Source organism: Ovis canadensis, chromosome 7 (assembly GCF_042477335.2).
Source record: "Ovis canadensis isolate MfBH-ARS-UI-01 breed Bighorn chromosome 7, ARS-UI_OviCan_v2, whole genome shotgun sequence".
In the NCBI taxonomy this organism is placed as follows: domain Eukaryota; kingdom Metazoa; phylum Chordata; class Mammalia; order Artiodactyla; family Bovidae; genus Ovis; species Ovis canadensis.
The window spans coordinates 48,094,133-48,112,000 of record NC_091251.1 but is presented as its reverse complement, the minus strand read 5'-3'; the positions used below and the strand labels follow the sequence as shown (position 1 = coordinate 48,112,000).

At 41.6% G+C, this 17,868-nt stretch overlaps 2 protein-coding genes across 13 annotated transcripts in view; one reads left to right on the top strand and one right to left on the bottom strand.

Annotated features, from left to right (window-relative positions):
• Window positions 1-14,746, bottom strand: part of GANC (glucosidase alpha, neutral C) — an 81,735-nt gene extending 66,989 nt beyond the window's left edge. For 4 of the 9 annotated variants that reach the window (XM_069596075.1, XM_069596077.1, XM_069596078.1 and 1 more), the window contains exons 1-4: window positions 14,478-14,746; window positions 13,551-13,859; window positions 12,217-12,279; window positions 9,876-9,984 (exon numbers count right to left, since the gene is read on the bottom strand). In XM_069596075.1, coding sequence (XP_069452176.1) covers window positions 9,876-9,984; window positions 12,217-12,279; window positions 13,551-13,579 — 201 coding nt within the window. In that variant the 5' untranslated portion in view covers window positions 13,580-13,859; window positions 14,478-14,746. Of the gene's footprint in view, window positions 1-9,875; window positions 9,985-12,216; window positions 12,280-13,110; window positions 13,240-13,550; window positions 13,860-13,977 lie in introns of all 9 variants that reach the window. The other 5 variants (XM_069596073.1, XM_069596074.1, XM_069596076.1 and 2 more) reach the window with 4 other exon arrangements.
• The window catches only part of TMEM87A (transmembrane protein 87A), a 41,479-nt gene continuing 37,397 nt past the window's right edge, over window positions 13,787-17,868 (top strand). For all 4 annotated transcript variants that reach the window (XM_069596095.1, XM_069596096.1, XM_069596093.1 and 1 more), the window contains exons 1-2: window positions 13,787-15,035; window positions 16,324-16,384. In XM_069596095.1, coding sequence (XP_069452196.1) covers window positions 14,889-15,035; window positions 16,324-16,384 — 208 coding nt within the window. In that variant the 5' untranslated portion in view covers window positions 13,787-14,888. The remainder of the gene's footprint in view (window positions 15,036-16,323; window positions 16,385-17,868) is intronic.

Here is a 17,868-nt window from a genome sequence, read left to right as displayed (position 1 = left end):
TGGCAGGTGGATCCTTCACCACTGAGCCACCTGGGAAGCCCCATGTATTGTTACTATAATGTCTGTTAAATGAAAAGCTAAGAAGGGTAGGTGGTGTGAGGTAATGCAGAACAGGTATGATGTGATGCGAGTAAGATATAGGAAGCTGGAAGAATATTAAATCAGCATCAAAAACAAAAAACAAAGCAAAATAAAATCCCTCAAATGATGTTACTGGAACCTTGATTCTTGAGAGTATAGGAAATAGTCAGGGAACTTAAGCAGTGATAGGACACTGATGAGTGACCAAGTATAAGCGGTAAATAGGCTGTGAGTCCTTTTAGAGACATTCTTATTATAAAATAGGGTTATGATGCAGTAGTCATCAGTAATTATTTTCCCCAGCTTTATTGAGAAACAATTGACATGTATAAGTTTGTTGTTCAACTCCTTGATTTGTTACTTATAAACTGCAAAACTGATCACCACCATAGCATTAGCTAACATCTGCATCAAGTCACATAATTACCATTTCCTTTTTGTGGTGAAAACATTTAAGATCCACTCTCTTAGCAACTTTCAAGTATATAATAGAGTACTATTAGCTACAATCACTAGGCTGTACATTAAATCTCCAGAAGTTATGCATCATATTATAGTCGGAAGTTTGTACACTTTGACCAATACCTCCCCCTTTCTTCCACCCCCAATCATACGTAAAACTGCTTATATGCTTACTGTTCTTTTGCATATCTGATTTACTTGAAGTATGCCATCAGGATTCTAAGATTTGAAAATGTGTCCAAATGTAAGACTGAAATCCTATTAGAGTATGTATTCTTTCCCAAATTAGACATATATTTCCACTAGTCTCTCAAATTTAATTCAGCTAACATTTATTTGGAATCTAATATTGCAATGTGCTGATTGCTGTGAAAAGGATGGCTAAACTCAGGGAGAGTGCAATTTAGAGGAGATGGAAGACGTATGTAGTAACTATAAAGTATTTTATGATAAGTTCAGTGGTCATGTATGGATGTGAGAGTTGGACTGTGAAGAAAGCTGAGCGCTGAAGAATTGATGCTTTTGAACTCTGGTGTTGGAGAAGACGCTTGAGAGTCCCTTGGACTGCAAGGAGATCCAACCAGTCCATTCTAAAGGAGATCAGTCCTGGGTGTTCTTTGGAAGGAATGATGCTAAAGCTGAAACTCCAGTACTTTGGCCACCTCATGCAAAGAGCTGACTCATTGGAAAAGACCCTGATGCTGGGAGGGATTGGAGGCAGGAGGAGAAGGGGACGACAGAGGATGAGATGGCTGGATGGCATCACCGACTCAATGGACTTGAGTTTGGGTGAACTCTGGGAGTTGGTGATGGACAGGGAGGCCTGACATGCTGCAATTCATGGGGTCGCAAAGAGTTGGACACGACTGAGCGACTCAACTGAACTGAGACAGGACAAGGACAGTGCTGTGCCAGGAATATTGATGACTGTAAGGAGAGGGGTCTCGGGCCTCTCTCTGGAGGAAGAAGGACTTGACCAGGGCCTTCAGGAATTAGCAGGACTCTGGATAGGCAAAAATGGGGCAAGAACATCCTAAGCAGAGGGCACACAGGTTGTCTGCCTATGTGTGATTAACAAATATTGAATCCAGTTTATGCACGCAGAGATCCTCCAATTTTTAGTAAAATAACTTTCTTTTAAAATTTATGTTTTAAACCAGAGACTCTTCTGGAATGTTCTGTTCTTGAGGCTACAACCTAGGAAAGAATCCTAATTATATGAGAAAAAGTAGCAATAACTCTGCTTTTCCCATATGATCTTATGCAAGCAAACACATATATCAGTGTCAAAGCCCCATTTTGTTTTCATTTTAACTTAAGCAAACCAATTTTGCCAATAGGTAACTCTTTTCAAAGTTAATATCCAGGTTCATTCTTATCTCTTATTATCAACATATTCCATATTATCATCAACATAGCTTCATTTCCTTAGACCTTAAATCTGTGTTTACTGGCTTAAAAAAATTAACAGTAGTGGACTCTCAGAAGTCCAATAAGTAAAGCTACTTGGGTTGAAGACAGCAGAAAGAAGCTCAGAGCTTCTACCTTTGAGCCCCCTCTCCTCCCTGCATTGAGTCCTGAGACACCTCCACGGAAACCTCAGGGCTCTGTGGGTGACAGTTCATAAACCACTTTCTTGGGCTTCTTAACTGCCAGTTATTGCCCAATTCTTCCACCAAAACTTGGCCATCAAAAAGTCTGGACATGAGTGTTATATCCTTCTATCTAAAACATTGAGAATTTCTAAATATTCCTGCTCTCTAGAGACTTGTTTGGACATTTATTTTAAAATAATATCCAAATAAATTATTGAATCTCTATTAATGATTTAAAATGATGAAAAATACATTGTTACAGAAGTTAGATTCTAGTCAAGGCTATGGTTTTTCCTGTGGTCATGTATGGATGTGAGAGTTGGACTGTGAAGAAGGCTGAGCACTGAAGAATTGATGCTTTTGAACTGTGGTGTTGGAGAAGACTCTTGAGAGTCCCTTGGACTGCAAGGAGATCCAACCAGTCCATTCTGAAGGAGATCAGCCCTGGGATTTCTTAGGAAGGAATGATGCTAAAGCTGAAACTCCAGTACTTTGGCCACCTCATGTGAAGAGTTGACTCATTGGAAAAGACTCTGATGCTGGGAGGGATTGGGGGCAGGAGGAGAAGGGGACGACAGAGGATGAGATGGCTGGATGGCATCATGAACTCGATGGACGTGAGTTTGAGTGAGCTCCAGGAGATGGTGATGGACAGGGAGGCCTGGTGTGCTGTGATTCATGGGGTCGCAGAGTCGTACATGACTGAGCGACTGAACTGAACTGAATTGAACATAGATAAGAGCAATAAAAATTGCAGCAAGATGGATTTATGGAAAATAAGAAACATAAAACTTTTAAACATTTTAAATAAGGTGAGAAAGCATGGGTTTTGCTCCCTTAGAAACATTTAAGATATGTAAATCTCTCCTACCAGAGAAAGTGAAATAAATTATCAGAGAAAGGAATACATTTTGGAAGTTCATTTTAGTACTACAAGTCTCTACTTGGTTTTTCACTGAGGCTCACCTCTGTAGTCTGGAGAGTATAAATTCCCATTTCCTATCTTATTTCTCCCATACTCAATAAAAATAAAACCTGGTAGTTTACAATCCATAAGTCTAGTTTTTATTTCTTTGGTTAGAAGAAAAAAAATAGACAAATTATAAAAAAAATCACTGGTAAAAACACCCTTGTTTGTATATTCAAGCAGCAGATTTATCACAATTATATTAAATTAAAAAAATAAAATTTCACCCAGTACTAGTAGAGACTGTGACTGAGTTAACAGAAGAGCCCTAGAACACATATTTAAATGGTGGTGGGTATTAACAAGGGAAATTATGACCTCATTAACTTCTCCTTGATGGGTAGATCTCGCTTTTCCTCTGGCACTAGGTCTCTCTACTACACTGTAAGGAAAGCTAACGTAAAGGCCTAGAAGAGTGAGCAAGGACCTTTCCCAGCTATTGGTCAAGACCTCCCAGGATTCAGACAATGGTTTAAGAGTTCATTAAAATAGCTGTAGGGGACTTATTGCTCCTTCCTCAGTGGCACCTGGTTGGTTTATTCTAAGCACTGATCGTCTATGCAGAACACTGGCAAGTTAAACTGGATATTAGCCTGTCTCCAAGGACAATTAGCCTGTCCAGGTATGTTTCTGATTGCTTAGATAGATTCTAAACTATTTTGCCTGTTCCTGGCCATTTCTGCAGAAATAATCCTGGATAACAAGTGGCAGTTGTTCCTCATCAGCTGAGGAGGTGGCTGGTTGGGCAAAGTCTCATTTACATGAGGCTTAGATGAAGATGCAAGGGGTAATTTCATGGAGGTGCTCAGAGATTTCCTTGCATTCTTGAAAAAGATGCTAGAAGTGTTGTCTCTGGTGAAAATTTGCAAATAGACTACAAAGCAAATATTTTGCCAAATGGTCATTTATGTCATAAAAGAGCAAAAATTAGCAACAGAAAGTAGGTAAAAGACATAGGTCGGTTCCAAATAGCCTCACTAGCAGTGCTTTTTCAGAGAAGGCAATGGCAACCCACTCCAGTACTCTTGCCTGGAAAATCCCAAGGATGGAGGAGCCTGGTAGGCGGCAGTCCATGAGGTCGCTAAGAGTCAGACACGACTGAGCAACTTCACTTTCACTTTTCACTTTCATGCATTGGAGAAGGAAATGGCAACCCACTCCAGTGTTCTTGTCTGGAGAATCCCAGGGATGGGGCAGCCTAGTGGGCTGCTGTCTATGGGGTTGCACAGAGTCGAACACGACTGAAGCGACTTAGCAGTAGCAGCAGCAGCAGCAGCAGTGCTTTTTAGGTATACTCAGAAGACAACCCACTCCAGTACTCTTGCCTGAAAAATCCCATGGATGGAGAAGCCTGGTAGGCTATAGTCCACGGGTCACAGAGTCAGACACAACTGAGTGACTTCACTTTCACTTTCAGAAGACAACATAAATTTCCCTTCTCTGATGTCACAAGAGTATATATTCTCTGTTTCTCAATCCAGGTCAAATTTTGACTGAAAGTAAAAAATCAATAATAGTAGGGAAAAAGGAGTTCTAAAAAAACAGTCAACACTTTACTGATAACACCTTTAATGTTTTCTTCTGGAAGCTTCTTTGTCAAATATCTGATTATTATATCATAAGAAATAAGATCCTATGTGAAAACTTAGGCATTTGAACCTGCAACCAGCTTTTCTTAAAGACCTAGGTGTCTTGACTTAGCATCAACACACAGGCGACACTTCAGTTCGCTTTGAAACATTATGGTGTCCCAGGAACTTAATGTTTGCTAAGGACTGAACTGTGTCATCTTCTCCCTTCTCCCAACCCACCCCTGCCTCATCCAGCCCTCCAATTCATATAAGGTGAAGTTGCTCAGTCGTGTTCGACCCTTTGCAACCCCGTGGACTGTAATCTACTAGGCTTCTCCGTCCATGGGATTCTCCAGGCAAGAATACTGGAGTGGGTTGCCATTTCCTTCTCCAGGGAATCTTCCCAACCCAGGGATCGAACCCGGGTCTCCTGCATTGGAGGCAGACGCTTTAACTTCTGAGCCAACCTTAATCCTCAATGTGATGGCATTTGGAGATGAAGCCTTGGGAGGTGACTAGGTTTTGATGAGGTCACGAGGGTGAAGTCATGATGGGATTACTGCCTTTATAGGAAGAGAGAGAATAAGCTCTCTTTCTACCAGCCATGGAATTAAAAGATGCTTGCTCCTTAGAAGAAAAGCTTTGACAAACCTAGACAGCATATGAAAAAGCAGAGACATCACTTTTCCGACAAAGGTCTGTATAGTCAAAGCTATGGCTTTTCCAGTAGTCATGTACGGATGTGAGAGTTGGACCATAAAGAAGGCTGAGAGCCGAAGAATTGATGCTTTCTAACTGTGGTGCTGAAGTGAGAATCCCTTGGATGGCAAGGAGATCAAACCAGCCAATCCTAAAGGAAATCATCCCTGAATATTCATTGGAAGGACTGATATTGAAGCTGAAACTCCAATACTTTGGCCACCTAATGGGAAGAGCTGACTCATTGGAAAAGATCCTGATTCTGGGAAAGATTGAGGGCAGGAGGAGGAGGCGACAGAGGATGAGATGGTTGAATGGCATAGTGATGGACATGAGTTTGAACAAACTCTGGGAGATAGAGAAGGACAGGGAAGCTCGGCGTGCTGCAGTTCGTGGAGGTGCAAAGAGTCAGACATGATTAAGCAACTGAATGACAACCACCACCACCATGTGAATATACAGTTGACTCTGCAACAGAGATTTGAACTGTGTGAGTCTGCATATACATGGATTTTTTTTTCAATAATAAATACTATAGGGACTTCCCTGGCAGTCCAGTGGTTAAAACTTCATGCTACCACTGCAGGGGGTGCAGGTTCAATCCCTGGTCAGGTAACTAAGACCCCAGAGCCCACATGCTGAGTGGGGCAGCCAACAACAACAAAACTATAGTACCACATGGTCGTTGGTTGGTTGAACCTGCAGATGCAAAATTATGTGTACTAAGGGCCAACTGTGAAATTATACTTGGATTTTCCACTGCATGGGGATGTCAGCACCACCAAGCCCTATATGTTCAAGGGTCAACTGTACAGAAAGGAGGCAGCACCCAGGAGTGGAACCTTGATCTTGGGCTTCCCAGACTCCAGAACTGTGAGAAAGAAATGTCTGTTGAGACACCCAGTGTTATGACAGTATCAGCTGAAAAAAGTTAAATGAACCTTGGTTCTGTCTCCTAGTTGCTTATAAAAGGGCAGGTTGGGGGAAGGGAATTGGGAAGAAAAATTAACAACAGACATTGACAACAAAGCTATTGCTTTAAGAGTTTTAATGGGATGGGGTAGGCAGGCACTAAGAGGGCTGTGTTTGCCTCATCAGTGGAATCTGAAAACTGCAGTTGTGAGCTGAATGTGATCCTCCTAGACTTGGGGCTCTGTCTCTCTGAACTTGAAATTAAAAGTTATCATTTTGAACAAGTGGATGTATGCAGCTTTTTAAAAAACCTCCAGACTATACCCATACCATATCCTTATTGAAATCTCCCATGAAACACCCATCTCATCCCAGAAACAACCACTAGTGGTGGCTCCCTGACTATGCAGTGAGCAGGATACAAGGTTCAGGCAACTTTAAGAATTACTATATGAATCTCTGTTGTCTCTAACAAACAGAGAGGGTACAAAACCTTAAGTTTCTATTAGTCATCTCAATTCTAAGTGACAAGGAGGACATTAAAAATACATTAAAATGAAGTTCAGCTCAGAATTTGAGGGTGATCTCCCCAAACATACACGTGCATGCATTTGCCTGAGATCAGAGTATGTGGATTTCCTGCACAGCCCTGTTAATTCCAATAACTGAACGTCGAGTTTGTTCCACAAGGTCCTCAAAGTTCTTGGTCTTGGGAGCCGTGCTGCTGACATCCCAGATCACTTGCCCTTGCTTGTCTGACTCCTCAGCTCCTTTCTGAGTCACGTGCTGTCTTGTGCTAAGCTCCCGTGGGTCTCCCTGGATTACGGCTTCTTTTTCTTTGAAGGCATACAGATCTGGTGGGCTCTGGTTCTAGCACCTGACCTGAACGGCACTGTCCCTCATGTTCAGGATCCAAAGAGAGGTGTGTACAAAAAAACTCACCAATAGTCTTCTAAGAAGCCGTGTGAGAGGGTCCACCACTCACTCCATTGGTATGGAGCTGCACTGAGAAGCTGCACTTTGGCCCATATTGGTATTCTGAGTGTCTTAAGGTACTCTGCCTCGGCATGTGTCATCTAGACAGTGGATTGTTAAGGTGCTCAGCAGACTGAGAATCTTCCTTGGTGGCTGAGACGGTAAAAGCGTCTGCCTACAATGTGGGAGACCCGGGTTCAATCCCTGGGTCAGGAAGATCTCCTGGAGAAGGAAATGGCAACCCATTCCAGTACCCTTGCCTGGAAAATCCAATGGATGGAGAAGCCTGGTAGGCTACAGTCCATGGGGTCGCAAAGAGTCGGACACGACTGAGTGACTTCACTCACTCACTCAGCAGACTGAACCTCCCCAAGAATGGAAAGGAATTCCTGCCTTGACCACAGGACAGCTGCAGCTCTCTGGGGCCAGACGTATTAGAGACAAGTAGGAAAAAGAGCAAGTGACAGGAAAAATGCTAAAGGAAGCGACCTGGCTGCTGATATTAGGGCTACTGACTCCTGGAGGGTCTCTTGTGTACTCCTTGGATTTCCTGGATCCACCTACTTCTGCTGATGCTGAATACAGGATGCTGGCTGGGTACTGGCTATTAAACCACATGCAAAGAGTGATTGGTTCTCTAGGAAATAAATTAATGCTATCCCATATTTTCCCATGAAAAGCTTTCAAACTTGGCTACAAAAGGATGCCAAGTTTGGGAGACTTGGATCAGTAGTCAAGGAACTATGACTTTGAGGGTACAGTGAGCTATGAACTCAAAGGTCTCACAGATGCCAAGTTGGGTGGGAGGAAAATTCCTCTAGAAGGAGATGAGTGGTATAAGAAGCAGCTCTAGGTTTTGAAGAAAGGCTAACCATCCCATCAGTGTAGTTAGGAGAAATGAACAAAGTGTGCTGCTGCCACAAACGCATCCTTACATAACTGGAAGTTGAGAACGGGGGTAGTGACAGAGAACCCAGAACTGCTGATATGACTCTAGCCCCTGTTTTGCATTCAGGCAAGAAAGTTATGTCAGAAGATTCTACATCTTTGAAATGACTAAAATCTCTATAACTTCTTATGGAAAGTAGTCTTCCTCACTGTGCCACTGCTCCTCCTGCCCCTGGCGGCTCAGACAGCAAAGAATCCGCCTGCGATGTAGGAGACCTGGGTTCAATTCCTGGGTCAGGAAAATCCCCTGGAGAAGGGAATGGCAACCCACTCCAGTATTCTTGCCTGTAGAATCCCATGCACAGAGGAGTCTGGCAGGCTATAGTCCATGGGGTCACAAAGAGTTGGGCACGACTGAGTGACTAACACTTCCACTTCACTTCACTGGCTAAGTTAAGTGTAAGTAAGTAAGTGTTAGTTGCTCATTCGTGCCTGACTCTTCGCGACCCCATGGACTGCAGCCCACCAGGTTCCTGTGTCCATGAGATTTTCCAGGCAAGGATACTGGCGCGGGTTGCCATTTCCTTCTCCAGGGGATCTTCCCAATCCAGGGATCGAACCCAGGTCTCCTGTACTGAAGGCAGATTATTTACCAACTGAGCTACAAGGGAAGGGTAAGTTAAAGGCCTTACAAATGTTACAGAGAATGTTCTAATGTTGTGGGGCAGTTTTGGTTCTGTCTTCTCTGAGGGGATTCCTTGGTGTAATGCTATACAGCGCGTGACACAGCACCACAGGGAGCTTGCTCACAATGCTGCAGTGAAAGTGGGGATGTCTTCTCAGTATGCTCCACAGATCTGGGATTTGTTAGTGAGCTGATGTTCCTATCTAAGCTGTCATGGCACCGAGACTGCATGTCTTTACCTACGTTCTTCAGTGAATTACCAATTAAACCAGATTGGTCTGGGAGGCTTTAGCTTCGGACACCTTTAGAAGATGGGAAAAGATCTGAAGTGAGGGTCAAGTTGGACGCATCAGCTATTTGTGAGCTCAGCCACACTTCTGAGCTCAGCCCACAGCACTTCCTCTGTGACTGGCCCACGGGAAGTAGTGTGAAAATCCGACAGGCGAGAAAAAGCACTTAGGACACTGTTCTAATGTTTCAGTATGTAAGAACTGTGGTGATCTGTGAGTGAAGCAGCTTCGGTAGGGGAACATTTGAGACTTATTCAACAGCAGAGACCATCGTTCCTCTTGTTCACTCACATGAGGTTTGGACGTTCACTGAATCTGGACCTTGCTTAAGTATAAACTGTGTTAACAGTGATAGAAAGAGCACAGGTACTTGACAGAGTCTACAGTCACAGGTGAAAATTCTGGTTACTAGCTATGACTCTGGGCAGGTGGTCTTTTAGACTTCAATTTCCTTATCTAAAAATTGGGGGCAATGCAGTGTACCTCTTAGATATTTTCTAAAGATTAATTAAAAGGAAATAATATTTGTAAAACATCTAAGAAAGCATCTGATACAAGGCAATCTATATGTTGACAGTCATATTACTTTTAAAGTAACATTGTGTAGATAGTAAAGAGATAGCATGACTTCTCTCACAAAGTTTATTTTTGAAGCAAACATAGTTTAACTAGGCTTTGTAGAAATTCACTTCATTCAACCCAAATAAATATAGAAACAAAGAATTCTCTGTAGAAAATATTTTTTCTTACCTTTGCTGGTTCATTGATGATTTGAAAGCTGGCACTGTCTTTGCCTGTTGTGACTGAGTCCAATAATGCCCGATAGGTAGACTTCTTGGAGAGCAGCTGTTTCTGACGCCTGCAGATAGGAAGTATACAGATGCCTGAGAATGATTTGTGACTCAGCCTCCAAAAGACTATATTACCATGTGGAAGTTATTAAGATTTCACTTCAATAATAAGTGAACTGGGCACAGGCAGTATATTAGTACTTCAATAAAGCACTAACAGAAGTACTTTAGAAAGCTAATAAAATTAATGAGTGCTAATACAATTAACTCTGGAGAAGGCAATGGCACCCCACTCCAGTACTATTGCCTGGCAAATCCCATGGACAGAGGGGCCTGGTAGGCTACAGTCCATGGAGTAGCTAGGAATCGGACATGACTGAGTGACTTCACTTTCACTTTTCACTTTCATGCATTGCAGAAGGAAATGGCAACCCACTCCAGTGTTCTTGCCTAGAGAATCCCAGGGACGGGGGAGCCTGGTGGGCTGCCATCTATGGGGTTGCACAGAGTCGGACACAACTGAAGCGACTTAGCAGCAGAAGCAGCAATACAATTAACAAAATAAGAGTACTAGTAAAATTGTTCACCATAACACTGCTCAAGGATGGTATTTTGTCCCCTTTATTGAGAAGGTGGGGCAGGTTTTTTCTGGGGGGGATCTTAGTTCCCCAGCCAGGGACTGAACCAGTGTTCCTTGCTTTGGGAACATGAAGTATTAACCATTGGCCTACCAGGGAAATCCCAAGGGGCAGTTGTCATAGGTGACATTTGTTAGCTTGTTGATTTCTCTCCCTCTTTCCATGAAATGTACACTTTAATAGAAACTTGGGAAATCCAATATAATCTAGTGGTTTGACAAGGTGACCAGGAGTTCACTATAGAATTCCTTCTAAGGTACTTGTTCAGAACTAAAATGATATGATCTTTCTACCTCTAGAGCAGTGTGAATAAATTGGAAAGTTGTATGATATAATGTTTGGTGACTTCAGTTTTAGGACCACATAGGGGTAGACACTCAAAAAAAAAAAAGAACAGATTTTAAAGAAATATTTGTTGAGGCTCTGGGGAAACAGGCAATCATATACTGGTGATGGGAGTACAAAATGACACAATCTCTATGGAGGGATACCTCGTAATAGTTAAAATTTCAAATACATGTATTCTTTGACCTAGTAATCCCACTTCTGGAAATTCATCCTATAAATAGACCTGCATGTGAGGAAATGACATACGCATAGCTTTCTTTTTTTTTTCGGTCACACCATACCATGTGGCATGTGAGATCACCTGAGCAGGGATTGAATCCATGCCCCCTGCGTTGGGAGCATAGAGTCTTAACCGTTGGACCACCAGGGAAGTCCTGATATATGTATAGCTTTTCACTGTGGCAGTGACATTATAGCAAAAGACTGAAAACAACCCAAAGTCTAGCAAGAGGAAAGAGACTGAATAAATTATAATATAATTTACCCAGTGGAATACTATACATCTGTGAAAATACAACCTCCATGTATTCTTGCAGAACCCTTCAGAATAAATTATTAAGCAGGGGAAAAAAAGAGGTAGGAGACATAGGTTCGATCCCTGGGTCAGGAAGATCCCCTGGAGTATGAAATGGCAACCCATTCCAGTATTCTTGCCTGGAAAATTCCACAGACAGAAAAGCCTGGTAATACTAAACAATATTACAGTTTATGGGCTACAGTACAGTTCATGGGGTCTCAAAGAGTCAGACACAACTGAGTGACTGATCATACATGCATAGATAGAAAGCTATATGGTGTAAGAACAGTTGTAATATAAGAACATATGCATTCACTAAAACAAATACTGGAAAGAGAAATAAGAAATGAATAAACCTGGTTACTCACAGGGAAGGTGTGGAGCATTGTGAAAGGGGACAGGAATGAAAGTAACTCTTCAATGTGTTTCTTTTCATAGTATTTGATTTTTGAACCATGTAAAAGTATTAGTTCTTCAAAGATTCAAAAATTTAATATTAGTTTAAAAACACTGATTTTAAAAATAAAACAGTGGATTTATTAACATAGTAATATTAATTATAATATATAGCTATACAATATAATTAATTATAATTAATAGTAACATATTAATTATAAAATAATACAATGATAAGTTAAAGTAGTAAAAATGTCTCCTGTCAATAAACCCTTGGATCACTGAATTTCCTAATTGACTCTTTCCTCAGAAAGTCTATCAGTTCTCAAAAATTTAATAAACATAAATTTTGAAATATTTTCAGAACTGTTTTGCCTAGGTCATATACTTCCTCTCCTTACCTGTAGAAAGCAATCTTGCTGCAGTCTTTGAAAATGTTTTTATCCACAGCTTCATCTTCAACACTAAATAAAAAGACATTTTAAGAAATTTGTTTTACACTGGGTGTGTGAATCCAATTTTTGTACCTTCTCTAACAATAATATAAACATGGGACATAAATCACTGTGATACCAAATTGTGTCAAGGCCATAACATAATACGATAATGTATTTGTAATATTGTTTAGTAAACCACCCAAGGTAGACAACAAAACATGAAGTTCTGGGATTTCTCTGAAAACAAAAGAAAAAGAGCACTGTCACTTATGAGAAAGGGTTCTTTAAAAATAATGACTGAAGGCTTGGTTAAAACAATAAAATTTGAAGAAGTAAAAACAAAAAAACTTCAAACCAAACCAATAAAAACAACCCACCCACCTGTTTATTCAACAAAGTACTTTCAGAATATTCTTTCTTAGTGTTGGGCTGTGAGGAACATATGAAAGACGGTCTTCAAGCTTTCTTTGAGATCCTAACAAACATCATATGTCAATCTGACAAACACTATAACAGAGGCATGCGTAAGGTGCTAGAATAAGCATATAAATAGATGAAGAAGGAAAATCCTTTGCTTTTTAAGATGATGCTGACAATTTAGGGGCAATGTTTTTTAAAACTGAGTTTCCAAAAAAGCTGTTTCTGGAAGAGAACATGATCAAGATGTATATATACTTCAGGATATGTATTTAACATACACCAATTAAAACAACTACCAGCTCTAAGTAAAGAAATAAAACCACATTGATTTTCATGGAGACACATAATGAACACATCTGTAATAAGCATGTCCATGATTGTGTAGAAAGCTATGACTGAACACCAATTTCAAAATATGAAAATGAGCCTAGACAATACCCTTGGCCATGGTTTATCACAGAAGTAATCAAATCCTTCATTGACTCAATCTTTGTCTCCGTTTCTTTTAATCAAGTGTGTAAAGATTAGAGAAATTTGCAATCCTTTTTCAGTTTTGAAGAACGAACTCTGCAATGATATAGGAAGAGGTGTATTTAGCTGAACTTGGAAAGCAGCATGTTTGAAATTCATGTATTAAGAGTTCCGATCACAGTTTTGTTAACCATCTGGCAAATATTTCATAAGGGGCTATTTATATCAATTAATTCCCTGGGGAATTGAGGATAGAAATTACGTACACAAACATAAAACACGCAAATAAGATGTGCAATTAATCACTCAATAAAGTCTTCAAATCCAGAATGCTGTTTTCAGCTACTGTCTATCCCCTGCCTCCGCAGACCCTGGAGTCAGTTCCTGCTGGACCACTGGACCTTTACCTGATTTCCTCTTTCTCAGCTGATTCCATGGCTTCCCAGTCACTTCACAGGGTCGCAGGTTTCAGGCGGTCTTTTAGGCTGTCAGTCTTTCTAAATAACCAGCGCCTCACCACCAAGTTTCTGGGACTTGCAGCTCCTTAAGGAGTGACAAATCGTCACTTTCTCCTGGGATTTCTAGACTCCAGCTAGCGTTTCTACAGAGATTTATTTGGCAATTTTCTTCTTGGTTTTGAGAGGTTGATGACGAGCTCCCTTCCTTAGGAACCGAAAAAGGTTTTTGCAGCGGAGGAGGCGTGTACTCAAAGAGCCCTAGAGGACGAAAATCAGGAGCGTGAGAACCGGGAAACGGAGATGGCCTGCGGGATTGTAGCGAGGCTTCTGCACGTCCACCTCGGAGAGGGCCACGACGCAAACACTGAAAACGGACCTGCCCTCTCCTGGCTTTCAGTTTTGAGTAGGAAGTGCCGGCCGGTTGGTGTTGGAGGTTGATGTTTTCCTGCCAAACGCTACATCACATTCTTCTGGACTAGAAGGGGCTTTTAAAAGGGGTTATCGACTACACCATCTATTTTAGGAATCGATTATACCCCACTACTGCCAAACTCCAGTGTTTGCTTAAATACTCCTGGAAAACTAAGAACTCACTGCTGCTGCTGCTCCTAAGTCGCTTCAGTCGTGTCCGACTCTGTGCGACCCCCAGAGACGGCAGCCCACCAGGCTCCCCAGTCCCTGGGATTCTCCAGGCAAGAACACTGGAGTGGGTTGCCATTTCCTTCTCCAATGCATGAAAGTGAAAAGTAAAAGTGAAGTCGCTCAGTCGTGTCCGACTCCTAGCGACCCCATGGACTGCAGCCTACCAGGCTCCTCCGTCCATGGGATTTGCCAGGCAAGAGTACTGCTACACGCCAAATAAGCAGCCAGACTTACGGCTTTCCCAGACTTCTGGCCCCAGCGTCTGATTTCGACTCAGAAGGGACGAGGACTGGGGCGAAAGGAAGGAGGAGAAAGCCAAACGCCGCACTGGGTTCTTCCCTGGTTCCCAAACCCTTTAAGGGCTAGGAGAGAGAAGGGCCGACAGACTCAGTGGTAGCTTTTGGCGATCATCCTAACAATCCAAGATGACTAGGGTATGACAGGACGACACATGCGCACTGGGGCTAAAGCGGCACACTAAGCCGCTACGACGGCCTGAGGGCGGGGCCGCTGAGTCGCAAAACAAACAAGCCCCCAGAGGTAGTGAGGACCCGGATGATCCCGCCCCCAGAGCGGAGCCGGAAGAGGGCGGGACGAACCGGAAGAAGGTGAAATGCTTTCGGTAGGCACTCCACGGGTGTGAAGATGGCGGTGGCTGCGTGGCTGCAGGTGGTGCCTGTCATTCTTCTTCTCCTCCTAGGCGCTCGAACGGCCCCACTGTCGCTTTTCAGTGTAGGGCCGGCACCTGTCGCTGCTGCCGAGAGGTCCAAGTGGCACATTCCGATACCGTCGGTGAGTGTTCACTTCAGGAGCAACTGAGACTGGAGGAACGAGGGGTGGGGCTACGGCGGCCTAAGGGGTCCATGAAGGTTCCACAAAAGTCCGCTTCCAAAGGGGTGGGATTGCCGGTAGCGTCGGTGTAGCTGCCTAACGGGGACTCACCTCCCTGGAGCGGGAAGCCGTGCGCTTCTGTGGGTAGATTAGCAGGAATGTAAGGGTCATTTCTGGAGCTGAGAGTGGCTGTGGATCGGCTTCTTATTAGCAGAGTCAGAGAACTTTTAATTGACAGACTGGAGACGTGTAAACTTGGTGTATAGGTGGAGAATGGTTTCTCTTTCAGCTGAAGTTTTGCAGAATCTTGTGACCTCGGGTTGGATGAGAGGTATATGTAAATAGACATCTTTCTGTTTTTTTCCTCTGCAGTTTTTTGTTAATGGATAGTTCTACTTAGGAAGTTGGTTGATTTCGTTTGGACTTTGAAATGGTTAGTCTAAGCTCTGCCATGTAATTGGGTAGCCCAGGCATTTAAAATGATGTATTCTAACATGAGAATGTTCAAAACGGAATAAACAGTATGCTGAAATTTCTTATGGTAAGTTAGTCTTTCTTAAGGACAATTGACTAGATTGGTTGATCCTTTCTGCCTTTTATCACCCTTTCGAAACCCCATTTGAGTTAGAACTGTAGTCCTGTGAGCCGACAGATCAGGTACTGGTTGGAAATGCCAAAAAACATTAGTCTTATTAAAACCACAGTGGCCTTTTTGTTCTGCTCTGCTCACTGGTCATAATACGTAAATCTTTTTTGAGCTTTTGATATGGCATGAATTACAGCTTTTGGTCATTTTGTGAAGATCTTCAGGCTCTCAGTTTTAGGTATTTACATGTTATTTGTAAAATGGTTGATAGTTAAATCTGGCTGTCTGCTCATAGAATAGTTTATTTGAAGCACTGAAGGGTTATTCTGGATGGTGATTAGTGAGTAAAGGGAATTAACTGATTAAGAAATACCTTCCAGAAAGATTGAAGTTAGGTTAGGATTTCTAGCAGCCTTCCTTCTAGAGTCCTTGCTTCATGGCCTATGGGGAAAAAAATCATGCCTCTGCACCAAGCAGCAAAATCCTGCAGTTTTGTTATGACTGGATTTTACTAAACGGAAGGATATTGATGCCTTGTGTGTGTGTGTGTGTGTGAAGAAAACTAACTTCAACATTTTATAAATTTGTGTTTTTTATCAGTTATATTCTGCCTTCGGAATTAAAGTGATTCTTATGCTAATTATCTCTCCTTTATCTTTGCAGGCAAAAAATTATTTTAGTTTTGGAAAGATCCTCTTCAAAAATACCACTATCTTCCTGAAATGTGAGTTTTTGCATTTCATGAAGTTTTTATTCGAATTTTTGAAAGATCTTTTAAACTTTTTAATTACCTATTTTCTACCTCTGATAATTGACACTCAACATAAATTCTGAAATTTAATAGTTCAGCACTATCTAGGTATAAACTTATATAGTGTGACTAAGGTCCTTCACTGAATAATCTTCAGAATATTTAACTTCTGTGAACTTTATTTTCTTTTCTTGTTTTTCTGGTGTTTGCAGTATATAGTAGATAAGTTGTTTTGGTCAACTGCATGGGTTTTAATCTGTTCTGAGTCATAGAGGTAACTGCTGATTTTGCTTTTGTGTGCTTGTTAGAAGTTTATTGGACACATGACCTAGGTTTGTCAGACCGTTGGGTCTGCACAAATATGTTCAGTAAAGCTTTTGTTTGCAGAAGGAGTATTTTACCACTTGAATCTTTGGAAGAGGAAGCTCAACGATAATTACCAGGAAATAGGGATTATGTAGAACAAAACCAGTCTGTCCAGTGGGAAAGCCACTGTATCTGAATCCAGAATACCCCATTGTTTATTATAGAAAAGCTTCCTTTTATTCCTGAAACTGGCTTTATTTTTAGAGAATGCATGATCATGGGCAGCTCCATTTCAAGATCAGGACTAAAAATCCAGATCGTCCATGTGTGTTCCTATGCATATTTCTCCTTGTGAAAGTGCAAAGTTATGTCATAGTTGGATGATTTTATTCTTTTAATCATTTAGTAAGTAGTTATTGAACACATATTATGTGCCAGGCACTGTTTTAGAAAGGAAGTGATAGAAAAGACTTTTTCTTTTAGTGAGCTTACAGTCTAGTGGGATGGGGGAGTCAGGTAGAATTTCTGTGAAGAATATACTGTTTTCATGAAAATATGATCTCTTGGCTAATGACTTAAGTTTAATTTAAATCAAATCTACTGTGACACGCTGGTCTTTCTTGTGAGGTTTTCTTACTAGAAAAGAAGAGCTTTTAGGGATAGCAGTATTTTGTCTTTTGTAATAGCCTGACAGCCTGTATGCTAGTCTGTCCTTTTATTATGTATGGTTTCTTTTTACCTGTGTTCTGTTCTAGTGGTTTTTGTAGTGGTTTTTAGCCAAGCTGCATATTTTGAAATGTCGATGTTTCTTTGTTTTTAGAGGAGTTGAGGCTTATAATTGTCTTTCACTTGATTACTTCTGTGTTTTCTTATACTTAATCTTGTCTCTGATTTTATGCTTTTGTGGTTATGGTATACTATAGATTTCCTTGAAATTGGCAGGACCATTTTCATTGTCTCTTAAAGCCATTCATTTAAAGTTCTATGTCTTGGGAATTCCCTGGTGGTCTAGTGTTTAGGACTCTGAGCTTTCATTGCCGAGGGCCAGGGTTGAATCCCTTGGGAAACTAAGATTCCCACAAGCCTTGTGGCATAGTCCCTCTAAAATTCTATGTCTTTTAACATAACTAGTAGTATTTCTGCAGGCACAT